We start from the raw sequence: 22661 nt of genomic DNA on the forward strand, positions 1-22661 counted from the left end.
CTGAAGAAGTAGCACTTCTTATATTGTAAACGCAAGGATGGCTGAAGCAGCTGTTAATGCTAACAATGGTTATGTAGCAAAACGTACAAATAGCTCCTTTCATAGATAACTTGAATTTTTAATCACCCATGTATTAACATGTGAACAGTTTTTATTTAATGTTGCCTGATCAAAGTTTTTATGATTTTTCATTGTTTCTTTTTAAAATAAGTAAAAAAAAAAAGTTTTGAAAATCAAATTTAAAGAAGATAAAAGAGATTGCTGCTTTAAAATGAAGAAAAAATTCACAAAAAATGAAACTATCATTTCATAAAACTATAGAACAGGTTAATTTACCTCACTATTACCTACAAGTAAGAAGCAGCAAAAAATGAAAATGCTCTCTATCCATCTATTAATTGTACTTGTGAATTTACTTTCCATCACTGATTTTAATATAAATGACAGTGGAAAGCAAAGCAGGCATTTCAATTCACAAAAACTTTAAAAAGAAAAAAAAAAAAGAAAAGAATGAATTTGTATTTATTCTTTTGCAAGGCATTCATGTCTACCCAGAGTAGGTGAAAACAAGAACACTACATCATCAATATTAAACCCGATACTATAATGGGCGTCTATACCATGTGTGCATATACACACACACACACACACACACATATAGTACAATAGGGGACCACACACATACAAGGCTCTGCAGGATGTCAGCTCTGTCAGCTACCACCAATTACACTTTAATAGCTTTGGTGAAAATCAGAGAAAACTTGAAGTCCTTTTTATTTTTTTCCACCCAAACTCAGCATGAAAGGTGCTTTATTAAGGTTCAGAATACTTTTGAATCTTTTCCAATATTTTACATAATAGTTTGTAAACGACTGCCCAAAAAAAAGAAAAGAAAAGAAAAGAAAAGAAAAAAAAAAAGTCAACCAGCAGGAGTTATTGCAGAGCCTGTTAGCCACTGGTTCAAGCTCATGACACAAAGCTTACAAATCACACATTTTCTGTTACAAACTAACCAAGAAACAAACAGGAAATCAATGGATAAAACACTCCATTAGCAAAATGTATATGGTATAGTTCATATTTTTGGAAGAAACCAATTTGGTAAAGTACTTTTTAACATTCAAACCACTTTCTGCAAAGGTTAAATCTGCTCTTACAGTTAAGAAAAAAGTCAATAAATACTATATTCAAACTAAGAAAAAAAAAAAAAAAAGTAGAATTTGATCAATTATTGTAAGTAGGGGCAAATATTCCACACTGGCCGTGAACATAACTGAAACCCTGACTGTCATGTACTTAAAGCAGAGAGCCCAGCAGGTATCAGTAAAACTACTGATGCGCTCAAACATGAACAGCAGTGTACAGGCTGAGTACCAACGTATTGATAAATCCATTCACATCATGATGCAGGTCTGTGTGCACAACAAGTCAGTCTAATGCTCAAATAAATACATTTCATAGATTTGATGCCAACTGTATGCAGGACAGCAACCCGCTTTAAAATAATAACTTCAAAATAAAAGAATAAAATAAAACATTAAGATGCAGTTAGTAGTACATAAATATCCTGAATGCTGAAATACATTCTCAGATGGTGTTTGATGGGCAAAAGCGGCAAAAATAAGTTGATTTTGCAAACAGTGTAAAAGGCAGTGAATAATGTGAAATTTAAGACCTGGATGTAAACTAAAAACAGTTCAGTCAGTTCTATCTGGTTAGAAGTCAACATCAGTAAAAATTACAGAACAAAACCTGATCGTAAGCAAACAAGCAGAACAATCCAAAGTGCAACAACAACAACAACCAATCAAACTTAAGGCCAAAATTTAAATTATCATCTAAATATTGTCTATGAGGTTAAGTCTAGTTAACAATTAAATCACAATTAAAAACAATGTCATTCACTTTTATGTCATTTTTATATTAATTAATACAAAACGGGGACACGCCTGCACATTTCCAATTAACAAAATACATTTGAAGTAATTAAACTTTTCTGAGATGCACGTAGAGATCGTTAGTAATTAGTTAATCTTCCAAGTTCTTCAGAACAAATATAAATCAGACTCAGTCAAACAGTTCTTGAGATCTAAATAATCCCATTGATTCTCTTCCTTACAGCAAGAACCGCCTTACATCATTGGTAGAGGTAAATCATATTATTGGTAAAAGGGCAATCAGTCAGCAGACGACTGGTTAAACAGGTCATAGTGAGTCAAGTAAATGGGCTCGCATCGGAAACTTCCTGAAAAATACTCAGTCATGGCACAGCAGGTGGCTTGCACTTTGGAACAGTAATGTTAAAACAGCTGGACATTGCACTTTATGAAATCACCTTTTTTGACACATCTTAAATAGGTTCACTTGTGAGTTCCTTCTGAGGAGCAAAAAAAACGTGTGATCACTTTAAAAACAAACAAACCAGAAAAGAAAAAACAAGATTATTCAACGTGGAAATAAATAGCAAAAATACAGAATACAGGCAGAAGACACTTGCTGCTCAATGCTGCACGCAGGTTGATTTTAAAATTTTTGGAGAGACCGACTGAAAGAAAGCACAATGGTACACCAACAATGCACAATACTGAAAACTGATCAGTCCACTGAAGTCCATTAATCCAGTACAGATGGGTGCTATTGTTTTACACTGCATCTTGTAACCTTGAATTCCTTTGCTTTCTGACATCATGAAGTATGCCCATGAACTATTGGTCATAAGAGCTGAAGAGCCAATATGGATACAGAGTTAAATTCACAGCGACAGAACTAAAAGAAGTCCACGGTCAACCGGCGTCGACCTCTCACCTCCGCGTACGCTCTCCACCCCTCGTGGAGACCCCGCTCCTTTTGTCTTTAGGCAAGAGACTGGAATGCAGAAAGGGGGAGAACGCACTAAAAAGGAAAGGAAGGAAGGAGATGGTTCTTTGAAAGTGTGGTGTGTGTGTGTGTGTGTGTGTGTGTGTATGAGTGTCCAAAGATAACTAAAACAAAGGCAGCATGAGAGAACCACAAATACCCACTGACATTTATGAACAGAAAAGAGAAAATGCCAAGGTTTATCTGCTGAACAGAAAGCGGTAAGGAGGAAAAAAAAAAAGACAAAAAAAAAAGTATAAAATGGTGATAAAGTCAGACAATAACAAAACCAGGCTTCCAAAGCAAGGTTGCAGGTGGACAGAGCCATCCAAAAGGCATGCATGAAGAACGACACACATCCATACTGTTCGGCTTGCCGTCCGTCACTCCGCTCACGGCGTGCAGAGCAGCGCTGCTGCCGGTGCTGCTGCAGACACAGTGAGGGTCGGGACTGACTGTGCTGTATGGTCAGGCCAGAGGCGGACTGGACCAGGCGTCAACTAGACAAGAAGAGATTTCATGACAAGAGACCGGTGTCATGTTGTTTCCTGGCCAAGTAATGGGACAACCTGGGGGGAGTGGGGAGGTCTGGGGGAGGAATGGGTCTCAGACAGGGACATAGGAGAAAGAGAGGCGGGAGTATGGTAAATGTTCAGTGCCTCAAGGGCCCGTTGCTCTGGGTTACGGAGTCAGAGATGTCCAGGAAGGCAGAGCGCATCAGGTTGAAGGATTTGTCGGAGAGGGATGACACATCGTCTGACGTCATCCCCTTTGTCTCGATCTTTGGAAGGATGTTCAATCTGATGGTCCCTGCGGAGGCGCAAAACTTTATTGTCAGAGGTCTCACAGAACATCGAGCAGCTCTTTGCATACAGATGTTGATAAGTAATACAAAACTTTAAGAAAAAAGAAAAGGACAAAGGGGAACAGGCCGAGCTGAGTTACCTGCTTTGAACTGCTTTTCTTTTCGTAGGTAGAAGTTGCTGTAGGAGGAGAAAACGACGGGTATGATGGGTGCCTGGAAAACAAGAATGAAAAGAGGATTCACACAGTATCCCCAGAATATTATCACCTCTTATTTGCCATGTTAGAATAAATATTTAAATTAAAATCTGACTTGTAAACTTTACATTTGAACGTCTTCTTTCTCCTAAACAAACTGAAACACGAGAAACAAACAGGCAGGAATGCTTCACTGAACCACACACAAACAAAACCAGCACGACACAAGCAATCTCCATCTCCTCCACTGCTGCTAATAGAGGCCGAGTCGCTCTCTCAAGGCCCCCCCCCCCCCCCCCCCCCCCCCCCCCCCCCCGAGTGGCCCTTCAACAGGACTGGCTGAGCCAAACGTGGCTCCCCCTGGGGGCTGTCCTGCTTCCACTCAATCGGGCCGGCCTGAGCACAAATGGAAAGGCTGCGCAGTAACTCAGCAGAAGCGAACGCACAGAGATTGAAATAGTCTCTGTTCACACAGAAACAGTCTCGAGTGGAAAGCGAAGCCACCGGGGGAAAAACCAAAACACACACCTCAAATGAAGTTGCTCTGCCACCTCACGCCAACACACACACACTCTCTAAACAAATCCAAATCACGTTCTCCTTTTAACATCTAAACACCATTTGTATAACATAAGCAGGTTCTGCACTTTAGAGCCAATTGAGCTGACCCCCCCCTCCCCCGAATAGAAAATGTTAATGTGTTTGCTAATTGGGAGCAGCGGGGTTTTATTTTTGTAGCCTCTCAGCCCTGGTGCATATCTGAACCAAACTGATATTAATCTTTAGCAGCCAGTTACACACATACACACAACAACATTTTTGCCTGGTGTGAACCAAGTTGCGGTTTCTTTTTTTCATTTTTCATTTTTTAATTCATTCCACCCGTCTGACCCTGAGTGTGCGCTATGAAACATCGACTCAGGAACAGAGACCTCCTGCACGCACGCACGGAGAGATAAAGCTCATAAACGCACAGAGCTGAGCTGCCAATTACTCTGGAGTCACTGTGTGTTGGGAGCTCCATCCGCCCTCCCTCTAATCATCTGGTGAGAGGAGTTGGGGGAATAAGTTGCTTCATACAGGACGGACAACAACTTCAGAGCAGAACTGTCAGATTGAAAACACTTAGGAAAAAAAACAGACTAAACTATTCAGACAATTTCAAAGCATTCCTTGCAAACAAGTCTGGCTGATGCATTTGTATATCGGATATGGTGAAATCATACTGTTGCCTTGCGCCATATAAGGTTGCTAGCTCCCCCGTGTGTCTAGAAGGAGCACAATGCTGGCAACATGACCCCTCACTCTTTCAGGAGGCAAACGTTGGCAGAAGTCTCCTGGAGCACAGCCAGCATCATCACAGCCATTCTGCCAGTAGGGTAAAGTATGAAGAGGATGAGGGTGTACAGTTACACCACATGAAACGTCGACTTAATTCACATGTTCAGACAGGATATAGATAGAACAGCTTAACCCCGCTATACTTGGGATACATGAACCCCCCCCCCTAAAAAAAAAAAAGAAGGTGAAATTTAAGGAGATCAGAGAAAAAGTACTTACTTGTGCCTGCACTGCCAGGTGGAAAGCACCTTTTTTAAAGGGCAGCAGGTCGCCTCTCTGGTTCCGCGTTCCTTCTGGGAACACCCACAGTCGAATCTGTGAGGGTCAGAGGACAAAGAGTTATTCATCCCGCATCATCCCCAGTGAGTCAAAACCAAAACCTTGTGACAGACCAACCACAAATAACTAAGTGACAGATTAAAGATAAGTATTGAACCCTGAAAAACTAAAGCTTGAGAAGTACTAGGTATTTTTAAGTTTAATTATTGGCAAAAGATATATGAAGATATAATATTTAAGATGAATAAAAAATCCACAATGGCTTATAAAGGAGATCTCACCAAAAAAGAGAAATGGAGTGGAAATAAAAATTAAATCTAAAATCAATCATGATTAAGAAAACACAAAATAATATATATTATTTTTTTTTTTTACATGACATAGAAAAGAAAAAAAACATTTTACATAACTACATGTACAATTGCAACTAAAGACACCGGGATAAAAACGGCCATATGATAGAAAATTCAAGACGCCTGGATCACCACATAAGCTCTGAGCCTGAATTTAAAACGTGTGAGAGGAGGATCATGTTGCAGTATGATGGTATTTATTCCATAGCTGCTCCCCTCAATGACAGTGAGCTGTCCTAAATCCTGGAAGATGTAAATGATGTTCACGTCTGGTTTCTACGTGTGGATCAATGAATCTGAGTGAATCTATTAAATAATTGACATTGGTAAATAAAAAGAAAATACATGCAAAAATATACATTTATTCTGGAAATGGAAATAAAATTCAAACTGTAATCCATTTTGATTCTGACTTCAAGGCTTCCACTATCATCACTGATGAATCCCATTTAGACACGAGGCAGATTACCTGGTCGTCCAACATGGTTTTGGCTGCGTCAGCCATGACACTTTTGGCGTCGCTGGTCTTCTTGCGGTTGATAAAGACGATGCCGCCCAGCCAGCAAATGAGGCCTACTGTGCCAGCGTAGATCAACTCCTTCTTGGCGATCATGGTGCAGCGGTCCGGTAGGATCTCCATCAGGCCTGAGAAACAGAAGAGGAAGTCAGTCGTCAGAGTTTTCAAACAGGTAAGACAGTCGAAGCTACTGTATGTAGACAGTAATATATGTTTAATATAAAAAATACATAATACATGTACATTACATAGACATAAAACTAATCATGAATAAGGTTGGTTCTGTTCATGAATTAAATTCTGCATTAAAAGTAGTTCTCTCTCTCTAGATTTGAGGCATTTTCCACGGAAAGAAGTTTTAGTTTATTTATCCACAGTGTGTGGCAGGTAAAGGCTGCTCCAAACCTGCAATCGGCGCAACAACAAATAAAGACATACACAGGTGGATAGTAAAAGTCAGCAGTGCCTGATGTTTGTGTGAAGCCTCAGCTCCTGATATGAAAGTCCCGTTACAGCAGTTTTCAGTTGCATGTTTGCTGAAATGATCAAGGAAGTGCCTGATAAAGGATCTTGTGTGCTATTACAGGCAGTGAGCATCTGTGCCTGTAATTTCATTTCAAAAAGTGCTAAAAAAAAAAAAAAAACTAAACAGAAGTCTTCTGTATGAAAGCACCAGATGTTAAATGCTCACCATCTTTAACCTTTTACAACAGACTGATACTGTATGAAAAGTCACACCTACATCTGATATACTCACACTCAGTCTCTAGATTATCAGGTAAAACTAGCTGAAAGTGATGCAGTCAACAAACCTGCAATAAATCCTATCATGAAGGTTATTATATAGTTTTTCTTTGAACCCATTTTACAGAGGTGCTGATTCAACTGTGTGGTTATTTTTGAGGCTGTAGGTAAATAATGCTGAATCATACAGAGAGTGTGTTTCTAATATTACGTCCAACCCATTTATATCAATGAGGGTAGAGTAAATAATAGAAACACCTGTCAGTGTGACACACTAAAATGACCATGCAGCTGAATCACCACCTCTCTAGAAACAGTTTCTACAGAAACTCAACATTATAACCTTCATGACGGCAGGATTTGTTTATGGACGTTGCCTTACACTGATTCATTTTGCCCAGCCGTAAACATAGAGTCTTTATTTGGTGGTAGCTAATAAACTGAGTGTGTGTATCTGTGTGCATCAATAGATTAGACTCATCTTTTCCATCACTTTCAAAAAAAAAAAATGAAAAAAAAAAGAAGTCCAGTCATAAAAATAGTCCAGGTATTACGCAACTGAAACTTTACAAATATGGTGTCTCATCACTTACGAGTAAGGCATCATGTACAGCATTTAATGTCCCAATTTCCTCATAAACCTCCACTCAATACTGTTGATATATTTCTCTCTGTCAATCCCACATCAAAAAGTATTATGTCTAACCTTTACAACCTTATTTTAAAACTGCACTGTGCCTCAATGCCGGCTATAGTACATAATATTGGCTGAAAGCAAAACTGAAGGTGTTGGCTTTTACTTCTTCACCGGCTCAACGAGTTATCTTATTTAAGTGGAGGGATTCTGCCCCTCGTTCCCACTCACGCTGGAGAAGATCTGATATACTACCTGGGGAACAGAGAGTACAGTGTGGCGCCCTTTCTTGACATTTCCTGAAAAACCTACTAGAAATAATCTCTACATAGTTCCTTTTTTCCTACGTTATTTTCTTATTTTCTATCTCTATTACTTCACTTATTTTTTCTGGTGCAATTAAGGTACATTATAGGTATTTTCTCTGTTTGGTTGTCTATAATTTTCATTTTATTTAGCCATAATCTAGAATATATCTCTTGTGGTCAGCTGTTTGTGTGTGTTTTTATTTGGGCAGATGAATGTGTTGTGATACAGGTGAGTATTCTTCAAAAAAGCTAAAAATCCGCCCCAACTTTCCCTGTACAGTTACTGTTTTATTCATTATGGACAATCAATAAAAAGACCTTTGAAAGAGAAACAACATGCCGACGCCAATTGGCTAAATGTAACATCCAACAACTCGATGTGGGATGAACTTTGGTCTGTCGGTCGTACTTATCTATGGTCTTGTGAAACCCTGGATTTCTCAAGTATAGAGTTTATTGATGAATATTATCTCCATGACCAACGCTTACATTATAAAATATGTTTGATCGACCTTCGTGCAAAGGCTGCTGGTGCAAAAGAAATAGCGGTGGACAACAAACAAAAAATTAGAGACAATAAAAGAAAGCAAACACAAGCAGATGCGTCTGTACGGACAGATCCAGCGTTATAAATCATGTCAGAAAGAGTGCTTAAAACCGAGGCCTAGCTGTGGAGGTGAGGTGAGAATTTTATCACATCATCTTGAGGATGAGCAGCTATTAATGGCTGGGTGTAGCTGTTGGCATGGCAACTTGGACGCCAAATCAGACTCATGCTGAGTTTCCTCAGCACTAATTAGATGCCTAGTTCTCCCCCTGCTGTCACTACCCTGGCCTGGAGCCTGGCCTCATCACTCAGAGGCCCTGAACAACACTGTCTCCCAGGCTCTGATGGAAAGAAAACATACCTACCGCTAAATTAGTGCCCTCAACAATGAGTTTTAGGACTGAGAGGAATGACGCGCCGATAAAAGACTTGCCCACACATGCAAAATCAAAGACAAACAAGAAACTTGCTATGACGTGCTATTATTCACTCTACACCAAGTTTAAATGGTACCCAGTAAATTTAAAGACAGCTTTTATCTCCGACTGGGTCCTGTGAGGCCAGTGATGTATGAATTTTTTTTTTTTTTATTGGTGTATGTATTGATCAACGCTTTCCACGATCTTCTGTGCCAAATCCAAACCGCTGAATACAATGTTAAAATCAGTTCTGTGGTTGCATGGCGCTCTGCTGCACATCGTGCTCCATTCTGCCAGCACAAAGCTGGTTTCATTTTACATTTGTCCCAGTTTTCGCAGGACTATTGCTTAACCTTCACTACAATCGCATTTAGCAACCAAAGCCAAGAGAGCTGGTTCTTCCTAGATTAAGTTTAAAGTGTGGATGTGATTAACCTGACAGGCTCTAACATTTGGTTCAAATAAGTTGTGAGGGTTCTGTGCTGACCTTCCCTCTCCGGATCAGGAGAGGTGTGAAGTCCTGGGGGGCGGGCAGGGTGGGCAGTGATGTCTTTAACAGTCCTGACTGTCCATTTGTTTGGTGGCCAGGCCAATCAAATCCATATGAAATTACTCATTCGGGCCACTAATTACTATGGACCAGTAGTTGGGGGTCAACCCTACAGTAAATTCAGGTCATCCGTCGTCAGTCGTTTACAGTGTGATTGGAGGGGATGGTTTCCTGTGTCATGATGTCAGTGAGCTCATCCAGGTCAGCAGTCAGAGCACTGAAAGCAGCGGTGACCATGGTCACTGGGCTAACAGGGGAGTGCAGACATTCTCTGTACGGATTACCTGCTCAGTCAGGTGTGCAGCATCTTGCTCACACAGGCTGGAGGCAGGACGTCAGCACTGACCACAATAAAAGGTCAGCATAAAAATGACAAAATCCCTCCACTCTGTGACATCAACATTCATTCTGATAAAAAGCACATTCTCCTTCCATGTGTTCCTTGTTAGCTCTGATATGTAAACTGTCCTGGAAACATTCACCTAGCCACGTTTCCATGAAGCACAGAGCGGCAGAGTGTGAATAATCCTTGTTAGTTCTATTGAGCAGCAGCAGCTTTTCCATGTTATTGGCCAGGGAGTGGAGACTCGCCTCATGTATACTCGAGAGCAAATTCAGAAATCCCCACAGTCGGTGCAGTGGTACACATCTTCCATCTGTGACTCTTGCATCTACCGCAGATGACTGCGGCTACTTCAACTAAAACATCCACAAAACTCCCTGAGTGCATCACCTCTATCAAACGGCTCAGTTCAGGATGAACTGTTGAGTGCACAACACTTCTTCTCTGGCAAATCTGATCGTATTTGAGTTGCCAAAGACAAGAAACAAACACAAACTAACAAAAATAGAAAAGAAATCTGCTGAGGAAAAGCTGCCATCTGCACAACCATCTTGCATCACTCCTCATCGTCCAACAAAATCAGTTTTAAAAAAAATAGATGAGACACGCTGCATTTCCTAACCTCTCACCATTGTTCCAGGCTCACTTTTAAAACAGATATGACAAGTGCCAGTGGCGCCAGTTATAGATCTGATTTTAAAGTGTTGACTTTCAGCTTCACATACTGTACGATCAATGTGAGAGTCATAGCTCTTTGTATACATAGTCCCTCCAGTGTTTGAACAATGTAGAGGGACAATAACAAGGCAGTGATTCCTACATAGCCCAAAGTGGGTGTTAATATCTAAAATTAAAGCCATAAATCAACGCTTTAGTTATCGTTTCATTTTAGATCCAGTGTGCTGGAGCACAGCCCCAACACAGGATAACAAAAAAAATCCATATAGTACAGCAGTACCCACCCAAAACATCCAGGGAACTCTGGTGGTTAGAGATGATGACATAGGGTCCCTCTGTCTGCAGATGCTCCCAACCGCTCACTTCGAACCGTAGACCCAGGAAATACTTCACATGACGAACCAGGGAGCGGATAATCCTGGCGGGGAAAAAGGTTAATTACAGTCCTGAGCATAGGTTACTGTTCACAGTCATGTGAGTGCAGTAGGCTACATATTATTAACCAAAAGCCTTGTTGGAGAGGTTAATGGTCACAGAGGAATGTATAAAGCTTGTTAAATACTGAGGTATTACCTTACATTGTGAGAACACCAGCTCGGATATTTTCAATTTGACCTCAATCAGGCAATATAGTCATGACTGTCTTACAAGACATCTGGTAGAAAATCCATGTCCCACTTTGCAAACATTAGATTTGTTTGTTTCTTGTTTGGTTAAATTATCGCCTGTAGTAAGTACAACGCTCCAATTAGCTTTGAGAAAGAATCTCCTACCATCTGCCCGTCTGACACTGAAGAGAAACAAATACAGCAACGTTACGATACATATTTGATACCAACGTCGAAGACACACAGCCAATATGGGCTGTGATTAGTCCGATGAAATCAATACTTTAATTTATCTGCAATTACAATCTAATAAGTGGAGTGACACGGGTAGTAAAATGTTCATTATCCAGTTTTAGCGAGAGCACTTTCCAACTAACTGCTAAATATAAAAGTCAATATTTGATAGAAGCTGCTTTGATTGATTTTTGCCACTAGGGGGAATAAAAACTTTCCAACAGGCTGACAAACCTACAACCACCACCACAACACCAGCTGATAATGTTGTCATGGGAAACAGTAGTTTCACTCAGTCTCTAGCAAACAGGTAACAACATCACCAATCATGTAGAGTCATATTTCTACCCACCGGGCAAACATAAATTCAATACTCCCTCTCCTTTTAGTCGTTTTGTCTTCATCAGCTCTTCAGAAAAATATCTGGGTGTTTAGCTGCTTAATGTTAAACTCTTTGCCAGCTATTTGATGACTTCCTGGAGTCAAGCAGTGAAGTGTAAACAGGGGTTTAATCAAAGCTTGTTTGCCGACTACTGCTGTTGCTGGAAACGTGGATAACAGAAACAGCTCATTCTCAACCTTGCAGTACATGTGCGGACCAGAAGCCAGAACGACGAGCTAAAAGAGGCGAAAAAGCTCTGTAGAGTTGCACATGTGGGTGTTAACCGACACAACTGGTGACCCTTTAACATTTCAGTCACTTCTAATATAGTTAGTCAGTCAAGGTTCAAGAGTAGTAATGAGGTTCAGGTTAAAAATGTCTCGACTTGATTTAAAAAAACAAAAAAAACAAAATCTTCACAGAATCATTTGTGCTGGTTCCTGTTTATACTAGAACTTGACCTTTGTAGAGACAAAGCCGAAAATATCTCTGAACTGCATTAAGTCACATCAGAGGTGACCTCTCCCCTGACTTGGAAAGCTCTAATTGTCATTCTTAACAACCAGCTCCAGGGTGAGACCCATGTCATAAACTGATTATGCAGGATACATGCTATTAAAATCCTTTCTCACCAATCACTGTGACACCCTTCAAGGTTAAAGATTTAATCCCTTCCCATGTAAACACCCACACCTACCTCCATAACATTTTCTCCTTGGCCCTATAACACTTTTAAAAAGTCTGCCTTGTCCTGAACCAGTACACTGTCTCACCTCACACAGTCAGTGGCTGTCAATCTCAGATTTATCTACACTGGTGTCGGTATGGAAAACTGCAAAGAGGGCCTTGGCATTTTATGTCCAGTCCAACTCCACACTACAATCAGCTAATCAGCCCTGTATTCTTCACCAGTATCTTATCATCATTCAATCGTGGTTTCACTCTTTTCCCTCCTGGAGCCAGGAGGTAGCAACACAATCTATTCAAAACTGTGATCCCACATAGTCCTTTCACTGAATGTTAATATATCTGTAGATTTATCTATAAAATAAAAGGAACATTTTAACTTTATGAGAAAGGGGGAAGAAACGCTGGTAAGAATTGCATAAATGAAGAGTGCGGTGCAAATTTGTTCAAAGCCTTTCATTCAATTTATGTTTGCAATCTGCCTCTAATTAACATCCAAATTTCCTCAGGCAGCAGCTGATTACAGATTCCACACCTGTCACATCCTGCAAGTGTAGGGATGTTCGAAAGGTACAGGCCATATATGCAAGTCATCTGTGTGAGTGAAAATGAAAATTCAAATATGACTAAAATATTCATTAAGGATTCATAAAAACACTGTAAGAGATCAAATAATAAATAAATATTAAAAATAAGATCTTTTATAAAAAGGGAAAAAATGAAATCTACTACCATTAAAATTTGTTATGAAAAGTACAATGGTCACAGCACAGTTTCACAATCATACATCCATAACACGCAAGAATTTTCCCCATGCAGCACTGAATCACAAATTTTGAATGACAAACCAGCTGTTTTTTCCTGTGCAACACACAAAAAACTGGCTTCTGTTACACCACCAACTGGAATGACCTTCCCTCTCAGGGAAAACAGCAGAGTCACTCCCCATCTTCTGTCTCAGCCGGAGAAATCATCACTTCAAAAAATACCTCATGAATCATACCCCCCCCCCACCCCCCAAAACTTGTACCTCATGTTGTTGTCCTAATCTGCCCTCCTTTTAAAAATGCCATCTACCAATCTCCTTGTAATTTAGGGTATTTTTTTTCCTGACACTTCTTTAATAAGAAAGTTGTAACTACAGTTTGGATTTTCTTTTTCTGTTATCTAGGAAGACACTATGTGAAAAACATGTAAATTTCCAACTTTAGTACACAATCATGCCGCAACCCTTTTACGATAATCACACATTTCCAATTGTCCTTTCCAATATCTTGTTCCAAAATAAACTAAACTAAATGATCCTGTCAGTGGTAATTCTATGTGATTTTGCGCTACTGGACTGACAACAGCAAAGTCACTTAGTACTTTTCAATGCACTTAATTTCACCCTGATGCCAGAGCTGATAATCTTTTACCCATTCACTGAGGATAAAAGGACCAAAGAGCACATTTACTGGACATAAACACTCTTGGAAAGACAGCTGAACTGCTGTTAGCTGTAAATGAGGGGAGCAGGGATTTGCAGTCTTATCTGCCTGTGTTTTTCTCAGGAGTCTGGTTTTTTTTGCAAATGAACAAATCTCTCAGGGTTTTTTCTTTTTGCTTGTAATATTTTAGTCTTGGGTCAGCTGAATGGCGATGATGTGCATATAACAACTGTACATTTGCTGGAATATTATGAAACCTTAACAAGCAAAACTCTAACTCTGAGAGTTAACAGCGATAATATAAATAAAATAAGAAGTTTTGATGACATAGTTAAGCTGAAGTTTTCCTAAAAGTGGTCTGACTATTTGTGTATACAATTGCCAATGGAGTCCACTGTAAAGCTGCACTGACTTGAGTACCAACAAATCCATATGTTAACAATTAAGCTGGGAAGAAGATGTTATCATAACTGATAAGAATGATAAGCAAAACATCAAAAAGAGACACAGACTGCTAAGAACAAAATCCTTTTAGGAACTGAACATAAATAAAAATAGTTACTTGTCATATGATATACATTCATATGTGATGATTACCTCGCTAACTCATGCCAAGCTTTCCTTTTCTTACCTTTTGCAAGATGGTGCAACTCATGTCGAGCTGGTATAGGTGGCAACCAGACGTATTTGATTACAGCATGAAAAAGTAACTCTCACTATGTTTTCATAATCAAAGACATGATAAGGTTCTTAATTCCCTTAAATTCATTACCATGTGACTCTACTGTCTCACTTTTAAGCTAAGCTTGCACATGTACGTTTGATTGTCTCACTATAGTAAAACAACTTAACCTTTAAACCACAATATAGTCTTGGGGATATCTTACAACACAGAAGTACAGTGATAAAACACTCAGTCTAGTGTAAAAGTCACTGGTTATGCAATGACTCAGACAGTGTTGCAGCAATATTAAGATTGTTCAAGGGGAATGAAACGGCCTCGGTTGGATTCTTTTTATGGCTAATCCACTAAGCTTTTCCGACTAATTCAATTCATTATCAGTCTCTCAATAAGTTCCTTTTGAACCTACAAAGCATATTGGCATTTAGGTTGATGTGATACCAGCATAGGGTTCAACCATCCTGGCTGCTCATTGATTAAAAGGTGAGTCCGACCTGTTAGCTATGAAAATATTGTACCAACAAACAAAGATACCGGTGCTGAAGCTAATTCAGGTGCTGAAGGTCAGAGGGCTGTTCAAGACAGGGGCATGTTGACAGGATCAGAATGACACTGCAGAGGACAGACTCATTCATAAAGCCAGGGACAAGAAAAGGGATAGTTTTAACAATGTGGGCTTTAATGTCAGTCAGTCAACGGTCTCAGTGACAACATTACTGCTTAGTAAAACAGACAGTAACAATGGTAGTCTCCCACTGATGCTAGACGCTATTACACAGTATGGAACCTGAGCTCTCGCAATTGTGAGTGAGAAAACTAAGCCTCTGTCCTTTATCTGTTGTCATGACATCCTACCTGATAACTGGAGCCCATAGCCAAAAGTAACTGTTCACATTAAGTGACAGATACTGTGTGACTACATTTACAATAAAATGAAAACCAACAAGAGTGTTTCAGGAAACACAAGCACAACATTAACAGTAACTTGAGTTCTGTGGATGCATGTGGATGACCGTACATGTTGAAGCTTGTTACTGGGTCACATTCAAGTCAGCTGTGAAGCAAGTAGTCACCCCCCAGAATTCAGCCCTTTGTGTACCCGTCTGACAGCTAATGTCTGTGACGGACTGCTCTGTCCTTGATGAATCACAGAGCTCTTTTTTCGCCACAGTTGGCTAGTATGTAGAACGTGCAGCCAAAACTCTATTCACTCCCTGTGCAAGGTCTGACCCCAATTCAGTCACTTTGTCACAGTCAACAGGTCCTGATAACCTTTGAGCTGTCAGAATGGTACACTGGTGCAACATGACACCACGGCTAACGTGACTGCAAAACAGTTATTCCAAGTGCAGCGAGGCAGTAAGGTCCGCTGTTGTAACTGACAGGGCTGCTGTTAGCAGATCAAGGCCAAGTGAGGTTGCATCGAGGAAGGGCCTCATAAGTATACGGTAACCCAACTCTAATCAGGGGGAACTTGCCATCTGGCATCTGTCTCTTCAAGGTAATTACGGGAATGCAATCATTTGTGTCCAGCAATCCATCCTCACCATCTTGGTTTAACCACAACAGCAGCAGCAACCCCCCAAGTGGACACTGACCTCAAAGGCGTACTACATTTCTAACAGGTATCAGCTGACCTGGTCAATGTGTGTGTCAAGTATGAAGTAACGAAATTCCTCCAGTGGTAAGGCCAAGTGGTCATTCCTATAGAGCTTTACCTGCATCAATCAATGGGTAAAGAATGGCCTCAAGAACTCATTCATACACTTTGAACAAAAACTGAACATTACAAGCTTCATAAGGATATGATTTATTGCAGAGATGTTGTCCTGGCTTGTATGTTTAGAGGTGCAGCTTCAAGGGACACACTGACAGCTCAGTGCATAGTACTACACCTATCAGCTGCTTGATTAAAACTGATTTAGCTAGCGTAATTTCTACTGTTTCATTATTAAAAAAGCAGCTGAAACAATGATGTGTTGTTGTGATATTCGGTGGGCAGACTTGTGACTTATGACCGTTATGTGATCACCTCACGGAACTTAGCTAACGTCAGGCATTTGACTGGAGGGAAGGTAGCACGCATTCTTGCAGGAAATATAATTAAGGTAATTACCGTTATCTAAGGGTAGTATTGTTTCACTCAGGTTGGGAATAGTCAGAACACGTCCTGACTTGGTTTGAGTAAGCAATGGACATAAACATGTTAATGTTAGCATTCTTGTTTTCGGCTAACGCGCCCATACTACCAGAGTCCAAGGGGGCTAATGTTAGCATATCTGTGATTAAAAATGCATCAAGTATTTAACTATATTTTGTTATGTTTTCCTTTCAAATGTGAGACAAACGTGTAGACTAGAAGCCCCCCGACGTTACAGTGATGTTATTCTAACATAAAGAAGATCTACATTAAGAAAGATGATGTTGTTAGCAAGCCATATCTAAATGTTTAATATGAACCACGGCTGCTGCTAGCCAGCTAACAAGCTAGCGTTGGCTAGGCGTTAAACGTTCGCTGCCTGCCGAGCGACTTTTATTATGCAAACAAACTCACCTCATGTTTTCAATGTCTCTGCCTCCGCTTTTCAGTATACACAGAGGAATCGCAACCAGGGCCAAGACCATCATCCAGGCGACGTAAAAGCACTTTTTGAAATAAAAAACAAACGTGCTGCTGGTCCACATCAGGAGTGGAAACAGCAGCAGCGGTATCATCCACATCACATCCATAGCGATCCACCACAGAGGCTCACCAGTGCCAGCGGTAACACACGCGGGTTTTTGGGGCGGATGAGAAAACCGCTAACACGCCGGTTAGCTACGGTGCGAGCGAGAAGGGAAGCACCGAGACCCTGACAAACATTACACAATCAAAAAGTGTTCCTTTGGGGAACCTTAGCGATTGCAATGCTCGTCTCCTGCCGTCCGATATGAACATGAAACGCTGCTCATCTGTTGCTAAATGGCATCATGAGGTGGAGTCAAGTCGTCATCGGTTGTATTTTTTTCTATTTCCGGTTGCTGGACTACTATAGTCTGATGTCACAAACTACAGACTAACAATTCAGTTTATTTTGCAGCCTGTATAAGATTGAATAAAATTAATTTTACAAGCATTAAATGAAAGCACTAGGTTTAGTCATTTTTATCCACAATCTGAGCTCTTGCAGGATACTTTATGTAAATTTTGCCAGGCCAAACATACAAATTATGTCCGCTGTAATAAACCTGTGTGGATTCACTCTCTCCAAAGTGATATCCTTATAAAAAAGACCAGTTTGACAGCCGATTACATGAATAATTGGATTAGCAGTGATAATCCAATCCTTGGCTATAATCTGACACTGTCCAGCAGCCTTGACTATGCTCCAGACATGTCGAAGAGCTCTACTTGACATGATTTGGAAGATTAGGATCAATCCGTCATTAATCCTGTTTTAATATGTGCTGTTACCCTAATCATTGGCTGACTCTAAAACTTGGCATCTATCTACTCAGGCAGTAGCAGTAATGAGTCTAATTTGCACATTGTAAAATGCATAGAAGTAAAATATAATGCTCTCTTAAGTGTGTGTGATGGATAAAAAAGAAACCTCAAATCATTTAAAGGTTTCTCTGTTGGCTTGTATCTATAGGTGGGAATACAGAAAAGTGGACTACACTTTGTAAAGATCCAGAATCACAATAATGACACTGGTAGAAAATATGAAAATAAAGCTTTTCTTAAAGACTGGAACAATGTCGGGTCAACTAATAAATTGGGATGTTATATCTATATGCATGTACTTTTGCATACAGTATACACAATATGTTAGTATTGCACTTTTAAAATTGATAACACTCTCATACTGGCCCATGGGAACCTGTGTGACAGATAATGAGGAGTGATCAAGTGGTTTCAGACTGACATTATATCTCATTATGTTGCCATGTGATCGGCAAGTTAACAGGAGATTTAACATGTTTGGTCGTGGGTAGGGGGATATTTTATTTAACCCTGACGGCAATGTAAACTGTATGCTGCAACAACATGATGATGTTTGTTTAATATACTAATGGATTGGTCTAGTGGAAAAAAAAAAAAAAACCTTGTGTACCAACTCCTCCTTTAAACAAGTGAGGGTCAATATCAAACAGGAAAAGTTTGCCTTTAAACTGGTGTTGCGTAATGGTGCTTTAGGTGGAGTCAACAAACAAAGACAACAAACTGGAGTCAGGTGTCTGAGATGTTCAAGCACAACCCACTGCTTCCTTATTTATTGGTGTGACACATTTTTCAATAAGAAAGGCTCGTACCAAGTATACAGATATCTGCACAATGTTGGCAATACAAAGGCTCACATTTGCTCCCAGTTACATTTGTGATTTAATAATAAACAGCTGATTGATAATTATTTCATGTTTATTTCAGGATGTTTAATATAGCCACTTATTGTGCACAAAAAAAAAAAAATAAAATAAAAGCTCCATCTGCTTTGTTGGAAATTTTCCAAGATGGATTCACAAAATGAGATAGTAAAGCTACTGTTCTGATACTTTATCCAGGAGAACAACCCAGTGTAGCTGTAACCCTTTTAGGATTTGGACATGAATACTACTGTATGACTTTGCCCAGTTATCAAGGTACACAGTAAACACATTTTCTCTGGAGAGCTGATGAAATCTTCTGAAATGCTCACTTTAAAACTCGTGGAAAGAGAAGAAACCTGATAACAAGATACACTGAATTATAACAACGAGCGTTGGAGAGCCTTTATCATTTATGTGAGTGTGTATATCTTATTGTGAGAGATGTGGGTTTGTATTTTCTATTGATATGGTTCATATGGTTGTGGTATATTTGTATTTATGAATGTGTTTGGTTGGGGGTGATTACTAGGGAACAACGCATGCACGTTTATGTGAATTTTAGAGGATTACAAAAGTACATCCACCTGGTGATGTAGCAACAAAAATGAGCTTGTCCACATGAAATTCGACAAAAACATCTTAGTAAATCGGTTCCAAGTTGCCATTTCCTTTCCCCCTTTCTCACCACAACTGCAATGTCCTGTCACACTGTTTCATTTCTGCTTTTTCAGCACAAAACTTCTACCAGCAAAAACTGAAAGCATGCCACAAAAAAAACACAAGCTGTTCAGTGAAAGTATCCTGAGGAAATAAAGGAGATATATCATAGATGACTGTTAACACATTTGTGTTGTCAGTGATACTCATTACATCAGTATTTCTGCACATAGAGTTATAAAGCCTTCACGAGTCATTATCAGATAGCTCTGGGTGCCTCTTAACAAGGTCTAAATGTGTAGATTACCTGGTAAAAATGAAATCCCCTCCCATCTCAGCTTCAACTGCATCTTAAACCATTACGTTTCCTGACAACACTGTGTATTAAACGGTGATTCATCTCTACCTGACAGTCTAAAGGTGTTCAACAGGGGAAGCAGGAAGGGGACGCAGAGCTATATGTTTGTTTCATTCTGCAGAACTCAGTGTTTTTGTGATTTGCTCTGTAGATCAAATATTTTTTCTTGCAAGGCCTTATAGGAGTAAGCTACCTGAATTAAACCACTTAGAACAGGCACATCTGTTCATCCCAACGCTGATTCAACAATAACTTCTGAAGCCCCAAGTAGAAAACCAGGAGAAACCGAGGGTGCATTGAAACTGGGAGTCTAAATGTGGAATGGAATCACTGCTAGAGGAAGGATCCAGCTCTTGTGTGATTGATTGAAAGGTTGGGGTTCACATTCAGGCTCTCTGTTGGCTCTGGACTCAAACATCTTCATCTGGAGAGTGTAAAGAGAGGTTTGGAGTATACTCAGCGGTCTTCAATGCCCATACAGGAAACTCAAAAGGAACCTTGAGAGGAGTGAATAAGAGACAGCTTAGACATGAACATGGTTTGCTGTGATTGGACATCTGTGCGAGCCACAAATTGTCCAATCTAAACATCAACTTGAAACACAAGTGGATTCATGAATGTTCATGGTATCAGAGAACCTTGGGCCAAAGACTGATGTTGACTTTGGCATTGTTTTATCAGACCTGTACAACTGGATGATTATAGAGGCTAACCTGTCACCATCTGGTGGCCTGATGGATCAGCCAAAGCCGATGATCTCATCTTTAAAATCAAATGCAGGTGTTAAAAGCTGTTGATATGAATTAAAGTATCTCATGTGGCTGCACAAGCCTCTGATCCCCCTACACTGAGGAGTTTATCACACTAGTTTGTGATATTGGGTATGCAGACTGGTGTTTGACACTGACAGTGAAGGTCCTTGGGCACCCCCTGTTGGTGAAAAAAAAAACATTTCAAATGACACAATTTTCTACATGTAGGCTATACTCAGTTGGCAGTTATCTTCACTTGTCCTGTACATTCACTAGAACAGCCAACTCATATTTTACAGGTGGTAATAGTAAGGAATATATCATAATGCACAATATATACCAAATAAGTGAAAGGTTACAAGGTTCATGTATTTATCAATTGACACAGGATTGTATAACCAGATGAAACTCCACCATTAAAAATATTTTTATTCATTCACTCATTTACAGTATATAATCTAATTTTGTTAAGTGGAATAAAGAGAATGGCAACTAGCACTTCTCCATATACAATGTTACATATATCCAGTCAGAGATGACTTAACATAAAGATAAATATTAACATAGATAATAGCATTGTTAACGTTGAGACGTTAGACTCAGTGTTATATTTTAGCAATGATTTTTATTCAGAAAGAATAAATTAAACTCATCATGCAAACATACACTATACAAAAAGGAGCACTGTAAATGTGCATTTAATGACATTTTACAATTTTTATTAGAGTTATCACGCATGAATACAAGTGTACATAGTATACATTACACCTCATCCCAGAGAACCTCCCTGATGGGAAGTACCCGTTAGAGAAAAATACTTAGATGTCTGTCTGACAGATCAATCAGTTAGATATACAATGCATTTAGAATGTATTCTGGCACTTTTTTAAAAACCTTTTTGTTATGTATTATTCTTATGTTGAAATTGTTTATTCATCAATGTAGAATGCCAGCTAGCAGCTTGCTAATGCTAATGCTAATTCACGGGGAGGTGGCTAGCTCACAGGGCCATGCGCCCAGCTTAGCTAGCTGGTGCACTTTAACCCTTGAGGAAACGGATTTCTTCTTCGTCTTTTAATTACAGACACCCTCTGGATGCAATACTGCCTCCCACAGCCCATGATGTGTGTTACAAATAAATCTTCCTCTACATTTATCTTTTATAATAATACTAATAATAATACTAATAATAATAATAATAATAACAATAATAATAATAATAATAATAATAACGACAACAACTAGAAAATTCCTGGAGAAATTTTGAATGTGCCTGCTGCTTGGTGATTGTACTTCACTCGTCACGTATCAATCTGTACAAAAGACGTTACTTTACTTACAGCAGACATCACAGTCCTCTACACTGAACTTACAAAAACACCGAGCAATAGAGAGAGAAGCCATCACTAACTGCTTAACTAAAGTAACTAGCAGATGAATAGCATGTGTACGTGTAACAAACCAGATCAGACATCCCACACCTTTTCCACTGATCGAGCGCTGCAGTGACGAACAGAAAGCTAGCCGGCTAATCAATATTACGAACAACACCAAAGCAGGAAATACCACTGCTCACGTCTCAGACCTATGGCAAACTGTTACCTAACATGTTGTTTACGGATCGCTTTAACAGAAAGACTGGAAGTGTGATTTAGATGAAGCTATTTTAAGATGTTACACGCTGCTGTTAACACTGCTTACCTTTTACGGCGAGAGAAGAAAACATTAAACCAAGATGGCGTCCCGTACGGAATGCACTTCAAAACTACGGTGTCCCACAGCGGTCAAACAACACCAAAACTGGGATTCACCTGGGAATAAACATCACAACCGCGACACCCAGTCGCTTATTTAGGCTGCTGCCCTACACATGCATAACTATGTATACATGTATTTATAGTATATGCATGATAGTATGCCTGTATGTGCAAGTGCAGTATTCAGTTTCAG

At 39.7% G+C, this 22661-nt stretch overlaps 1 protein-coding gene and 1 long non-coding RNA gene across 2 annotated transcripts; one reads left to right on the forward strand and one right to left on the reverse strand.

Moving 5' to 3' along the window:
* Positions 1-506: 506 nt before the first annotated feature.
* Positions 507-17324, reverse strand: agpat2 (1-acylglycerol-3-phosphate O-acyltransferase 2 (lysophosphatidic acid acyltransferase, beta)). The gene is made up of 6 exons (XM_023422361.2): positions 17149-17324; positions 10856-10989; positions 6301-6476; positions 5419-5514; positions 3802-3874; positions 507-3666 (listed from the first exon to the last, which is right to left on the reverse strand). The coding sequence occupies exons 1-6, from the start codon at positions 17322-17324 to the stop codon at positions 3509-3511; spliced, it is 813 nt and encodes a 270-aa protein (XP_023278129.1). The 3' UTR covers positions 507-3508.
* On the forward strand, positions 15349-18989 carry LOC147818201 (uncharacterized). Its single transcript, XR_015438221.1, has 2 exons — positions 15349-16219; positions 17184-18989. It is a non-coding gene; the product is annotated as an uncharacterized LOC147818201 (long non-coding RNA).
* The last annotated feature ends 3672 nt before the right edge of the window (positions 18990-22661 follow it).

The sequence above is a fragment of the Seriola lalandi genome, unplaced genomic scaffold (assembly GCF_002814215.2).
Source record: "Seriola lalandi dorsalis isolate HSWRI2012SDOR001 ecotype SW California unplaced genomic scaffold, Sedor1 jcf7180002054680, whole genome shotgun sequence".
Classification (NCBI taxonomy): domain Eukaryota; kingdom Metazoa; phylum Chordata; class Actinopteri; order Carangiformes; family Carangidae; genus Seriola; species Seriola lalandi.

What these genes read in the sequence shown, in the direction of transcription:
- agpat2 (XM_023422361.2), bottom strand. Translation starts at nt 17,324, where the DNA reads ATGGATGTGATGTGGATGATACCGCTGCTGCTGTTTCCACTCCTGATG. An exon ending in AAACCATGTTGGACGACCAG is followed by an intron (nt 5,515 to 6,300) that starts GTAATCTGCCTC and finishes TGACCCTCACAG; the next exon opens with ATTCGACTGTGGGTGTTCCC. An exon ending in ACCTGGCAGTGCAGGCACAA is followed by an intron (nt 3,875 to 5,418) that starts GTAAGTACTTTT and finishes CTTGTTTTCCAG; the next exon opens with GCACCCATCATACCCGTCGT.